At 39.7% G+C, this 6000-nt stretch overlaps 1 protein-coding gene across 8 annotated transcripts in view; it reads left to right on the top strand.

The window, feature by feature from the left end:
* Positions 1–3916: 3916 nt before the first annotated feature.
* The window catches only part of galnt10 (UDP-N-acetyl-alpha-D-galactosamine:polypeptide N-acetylgalactosaminyltransferase 10 (GalNAc-T10)), a 36549-nt gene continuing 34465 nt past the window's right edge, over positions 3917–6000 (top strand). For 2 of the 8 annotated variants that reach the window (XM_081718647.1, XM_081718653.1), the window contains exon 1: positions 3928–4162. In XM_081718647.1, the coding sequence (XP_081574773.1) occupies positions 4074–4162 (89 nt within the window). In that variant the 5' untranslated portion in view covers positions 3928–4073. Of the gene's footprint in view, positions 4178–6000 lie in introns of all 8 variants that reach the window. The other 6 variants (XM_081718649.1, XM_081718651.1, XM_027026106.3 and 3 more) reach the window with 6 other exon arrangements.

The following is a 6000-nucleotide window of genomic DNA, read 5'->3' as shown; positions in this document are numbered from 1 at the left end:
TTTAAGGATATCGAGTTAATGGATTTGTGTGTGGATCAGTCTAGCATATTCTATGGGTTGAATGATGAGAATGATCGAGTGACTGATTGGTGCTCAGTATGTCACTTTTCCATCCTTCAATTTGATTGGTCTGGAACTTTAGAGGAGAGTGACAGTTGATGGACAACTGACTGACAGACGAGAGAGAACTACGTAGCATTAGAAACTGAAGTTACGCCACGATAGTTTTTTTTTTTTTTTAGATTTCACTCCAGTTCAAAACTTTAGGAGTATGTGATTATTATATTTCTATATAGGTTTTTGTTTCGAGTGTTTGTTTCAGTGAGCGTTAAGGACGCCTTAGCATTTGGTCGCGCGGGAGACTGTTGGTTAGCATTAGCCCACATCGCTAACGCTCGTGAGAAGTGACTCAACCTACGGTGCTCCGGGAGGACCGGACACCTTCCCGACCAAGGACACAAAACCTCTCGGCGACCGCCAAGCTCGTTTGAGTGAGGAGGTTAGCACTGATTAGCCACAGCGCACCCGAGTACCGGGGGATGTATTCGTTGTGTTATTCGAATGTAACTTTAAATGTTCATATGTAACTGACATGTTTACAACTACACTGATCTAAGTGCTAACAGTGTTTTAGTTTGGCGCGAGAACATACGCCTTTGCAGCACTGAGAATCTGTATAATTGAATGTTTAGTTTTCCCAATATCTGTCTGGTACAGATCACGAGTGATAGAATATAATGTATGTATGTGTGTAGTCTATGTATATGGATATGTATATTCACTCTGGGATGGACAGGCGCATTAAAGAATTAAAGGTATACAGTCTACACAACACAAAGTACAATGTCTACAACACATGCGCAAGCTTATTAAATGCTAAATCAAATTTTCAAACTTTTAAGTTTTAAAATAATAGATGTGAAATATTACTGTCTGGTAGAGACATTAACAAAACAGGATGTTTTCCCCTGCTCCAACATTTTGAAAGCGTCCTTGAAGACTCTTAGTATTCCAGTCATTCACTTGCTCGAATTATTGATGAAAGAATGATTGCATCATGAAATGTTGGCCTTTGTGTAATCATATTTATTATGTTATTAAGATTTTATTGGTGCAGTCATTTTTAAAACTGACCTAGAAGGATAGAAGACAGCTGTAAGAGAGGTGAAAGCTAGTGTTACAGCATTACTTTGAATAAATATGGTACTATAATCATTTATCAAATGATTGTAAGTTTTCCTAAATGAATATAAAAGATTTTATAGGTAGTGCCACAACATTACTTCTAGTACATGTGGCTGAAGGGCATCTGTGTGAGTCTCTTGCTGCTTCAGATCTTGTTATATCCACACAGAGTAACTTACACATGGTTACATTTCTTTAACCAGTTAGTCACTAAAAGAGACAGACCATACTCTATTTACATGTCTGCCTAGTTATAAACAGGTGGGTTGTTGCTTCCTTCAGTGACCATTAATCCTTACATTATCTGGCAACCCCAACCCTAACAATCCTTTCATTATCTGGCAACCCCAACCCTATCTATCCTCACATTATCTGGCAACCCCAACCCTATCAATCCTTATGTTATCTGGCAACCCTAACCCTATCAATCCTTATGTTATCTGGCAATCCTAACCCTATCAATCCTCACATTGTCTGGCAATCCCAACCCTATCAATCCTCACATTGTCTGGCAATCCCAACCCTATCAATCCTCACATTGTCTGGCAATCCCAACCCTATCAATCCTCACATTATCTGGCAACCCCAAGCCTATCAATCCTTACATTATCTGGCAACCCCAACCCTATCAATCCTTACATTATCTGGCAACCCCAACCCTATCAATCCTTACATTATCTGGCAACCCTAACCCCATCAATCCTCACGTTATCTGGCAACCCTAACCCTATCAATCCTTATGTTATCTGGCAGGGTGTACTCTCTTGCAAAGGCAGCAATAGAAGCCCTTTTCACACACAGCCAGAGCATAAACTTTCTATAATACTTAATGCAGATTAAGTACACAATGTACACAATGAGTAATACACGAGTATAACAATGTATGAATGAAAATATAAAAGTACCACTCCTGCACCACGTTTTTGGTTTAAAATTGTATATTATATATAATAATTTGTACTCACCTATAGGAAACAATATACCCTTTAAAAGATTTAAATATCCTTAATTACTAGATAACAGTAAATTGCATTTATGAGCACACTGCCAGCATTCAGCATTTTGAAGTTGTCTTGCATGCTTTGTGCTTCTGTCCAGCAATTAGATTGCACACCTTTTGTTACTAAATACAACAGTGGCCCTCAGATGAATTCTCAGTCACAAACCCAACAACACAGACAAACATTTATCAAGAGAGGCCGATATTTTATTAACCTCCACATTGTGGGAAATATTGTAGTTTAAAAGTTTATATTTAATTTATTTTCAGGTATAATAACCTGGTGTGTGATAGGCTGTTTCCATACAGCTCTGCGATAAACACTGGACAGTACAATGCCTGTTTTGAGCTTTGTTGTTTATTTGGTGTTTCAGGCTCCTTGCCAAGGAGCCTGTGAGTCTTAACATTTTCACATTGTCCCAGTCAGGACTACCGGTTACTGAAAATATCACTAGCACTAATAAGAACGAGGTTAATATGACTACACTGTAGAAAGTAATGTACTTATATGTATATATGAACCTGGGAATTTTATACTATAGTGTAATAAGCAAAGATTGGTTTTTTTTGATCATCTTTTATTTGCTAATTTGGCACATCGTTTTGTATTTGAATAAGTGTACCTGAGCAGGGCAACCACAAAACCTGCCTACCTTCCTGATCCTGGTTTAACACATCCTCCTTAAGACTCGCAATCAGGTGTGGTATGCCAGAAGGTCAACTGGTGTGTTTGTTTAGTGTTATGCAAATAAAGGCAGAGACTCCACTAATGAACCACACCTCACTGCCATTTTCTCTTTTACCTGTTCAAACACACCTGATTCCAGTCAAGTAAAGGGCCGGACAACTGAACAATGGCCAATGTGTCACCTGCTTCGTTTCCAGTATTCTAGCACACATTATAAGCTGCTTGGCCTCTGTAACAGCTGCTGTGAAAATGCCTTTGGGGACTAATAAAGTTCACTGCTTTTACTTTGTAATATCAGCATTGTAGTTCAGACACTCCAACAGGCTGGGTCATTTAAGAAGGAAACAAAAATATCAATAACAGAGACAGCTGAGACTTCCAGGTCTCAAACGAATTCCGCTCTTTAGAGACATTTTACTTAGATTTCCTGCTGGGCTGGAAATTGAGAAAATGGTACTGTCTAATGAATCACAGCATGGGATCTCTAGGGCTAATTATCCAACACAAATTCATATTATAAATTAGTAGTCCTGATCAAGCCTTGTATATAAGTCAAATGTGATAACATTCACATATGTTTTCTTTAGAATGTATGTATGTGTGTGTGTGTTGTTGTTACTGTTGTTTTGTTGTTACATTTAATAACTTTGGTTTGATATTTTGTATGACATCCCACACCCATTTTTTTTTTGTATATTAAAAAAAAAAAAATGAAAAAAATATCTGTATCGATATGCATTACTAGGCCTACCTGTACTAACGATATTAACAGTATCAACCTGTTAATCCCTCCACTGGAACAACTTTCTGGATAGTACCATTCAGTGCAAGTAAAGGGGCCCACAAAACTCTTTACAGTATATAATTTGATAAGCTATGGACGCATGCGCATATACCCATCCTACGACTTTTAATTACATTTTAACAATTTTACTGAGCGTTGTCTTTTATAAAATGTTATACCAACGGTTCATTTGTATGCGAATTGTTGTCTAACACCCCCATTAAATTTTGTGGGTCGCTCCACCTAGCGGAAGTGTCCGCATTGGAACGCAGTTTGTGTTTCAGAGTCAAAGTTGGTATTACCTGACAGGGTCTGTAGCGGTGTATAACGGAAACTACTCGTTGAGATGAGGCGAAAAGAGAAGCGATTAATGCAGTTTGCTGGACTGCTTATCGTGGCTCTGCTTTTTCTGCCTAATGTCGGATTGTGGTCCCTATATCGAGACCGAATGTTTGAAAACTCGCCCGAATTCGTGGAGGGACCAGGCGGGCTTGCACAGGTCCAGGTAAGAGCCCTGATGGTAAGGGAGTTTTTCTACCTGTATGTGGTCGGTCCTTTCTCTACTCCAGCTACGCGAATACATGGCGAACCTCCACGGGAGGCTTTCCAAACGCAGGCAACAGCCTGTACATACGCTGAGCTTCAGAGCTACGGCGGCGCTGCGGCGCAGTTTTCCTGGTGTTTGTCCTTTCCTAGTGTTTGTCCTTTCTCTAACGTCTTTGACTGTCAGCTAATGTCATAGTTAGGACGAAGTTCACGGGACGCAGCGTGTGAGCTTTTAGCTGGCTGTGTGAGTTGAACATGGTCCGTCTACTGCCATACTGATCTTGCACTGTTGTCGCGGAAGTACTGCATGTTTACTAATGTATGCCTCTTCACTTCACGTCTATGAAGTGTAAAGAGTGATTGTAGTATTGTAAAGTTTTATCCGCGTGGTGTCATTAGCCGAATGAACCCGACAAAGGACGTCGTCTTGTCCTGTTTAGAAACTCTTAAGACTAAACTAGTATTTCATTTACAAGTTTCACATTCCCTTCATTAAAACATTTTAGAAGATATTTGTAGGGTTCATGTGGGAATCTTAGTGTTGATATGTCAACCCATTTGTCAGGAACAGACATTTTCGGAAACGGCAAGGTTTTCCTTAAGTTGAACTCAAGATTTACCAGAGGGAAGTTCTATAAATTGTTGTTGTTGTTGTTGTTATTATTATTAGTTACATTTACATAGCGTCTTTCTCGAACTCTAGAACTCTTTCAGACACATCAGCTTTTTACACTCACACACACACTGTTACTGTTTGCACCTTTAGTCTTCATAGTAAATGCTCTGGCAAAACCTTGGCTGATGAAAACGAAAAGATTGTATTGTACACACATTTGATCTTCACTGAAACGTTACAAATGCTGGAGGGTACTGTAACTCATCTCACATATGCAACATCGCAGCTCAAAGACTAGGATTATAGATTCCTGGTGTAAGGCACCATGAAATTTGATAGTCTGTTTATAATATTTTCAAATGAATGAATTCATACATTTTTATAGTGGATTTGTTGAGAAAAGGTTGCTGTACACAATTTTGGTCCCAGACCCAACTAAGCAAGTCATGTAATAAACTCTCCTGACAGCTGTAACATCAAAACTGTCATTAAATATGACCAGAACATTTTAGTAATTGCAGGCTAAATGTTAGCTTGATCATTTCCAAACCTGAAAAAAGCATGTCATGGTGTAACACTCCTGTTGACCAGCGGGACTTAAATGTTTTTACATTGTTATATATACAGTTTTGTACAAACTTTATATATTGGATTAAGTTACCCTCATGTGGCCCCTAGTATTTATAGATGATATAAGAGAAGTCCTAAGTCTCAGAAATATTTTACATTTACGGCAATCACCTGACACTTTTATCCAAAGTGACTTACAATTATGACTGAGTACAACTTAAGCAATTGAGGCTTAAGGGCCTTGCTCAGGGGCCCAGCAGTGGCAACTTGCCAGTGGTGGGGCTTGAACCAGCAACCTGAGCTACCACTGCCCCAGGTAATTCATACTGCTGAGAGATGAATGGAAGCTAGAGACCCATACTTCCTGCTAGTTTCCATTTGCCTCACTGGCCTGCGTAACCCGCCCCTGCTGGCCTGCGTGACCCTCCCTGTGAGACAGTTATGTTGAATGATGGCTCTGCAGATTAATTTCAGTGCACAGTAACTGCAGACTCCACAGCAGTGCATGAAGGTGTGTAAGTCCCATTCAGCTATGAGCAGTGCAGCACACAGGCCAGAAGTGGGAGACTCTAGTAGTCCATAACTTGCAGCCGCACTTTCACCATTGGCAC

This window comes from Electrophorus electricus, chromosome 8 (genome assembly GCF_041902795.1).
Source record: "Electrophorus electricus isolate QZ-2024a chromosome 8, ASM4190279v1, whole genome shotgun sequence".
In the NCBI taxonomy this organism is placed as follows: domain Eukaryota; kingdom Metazoa; phylum Chordata; class Actinopteri; order Gymnotiformes; family Gymnotidae; genus Electrophorus; species Electrophorus electricus.
The sequence above is the reverse complement of the archived record's forward strand: the minus strand, read 5'-3'. Positions and strand labels throughout refer to the sequence as shown.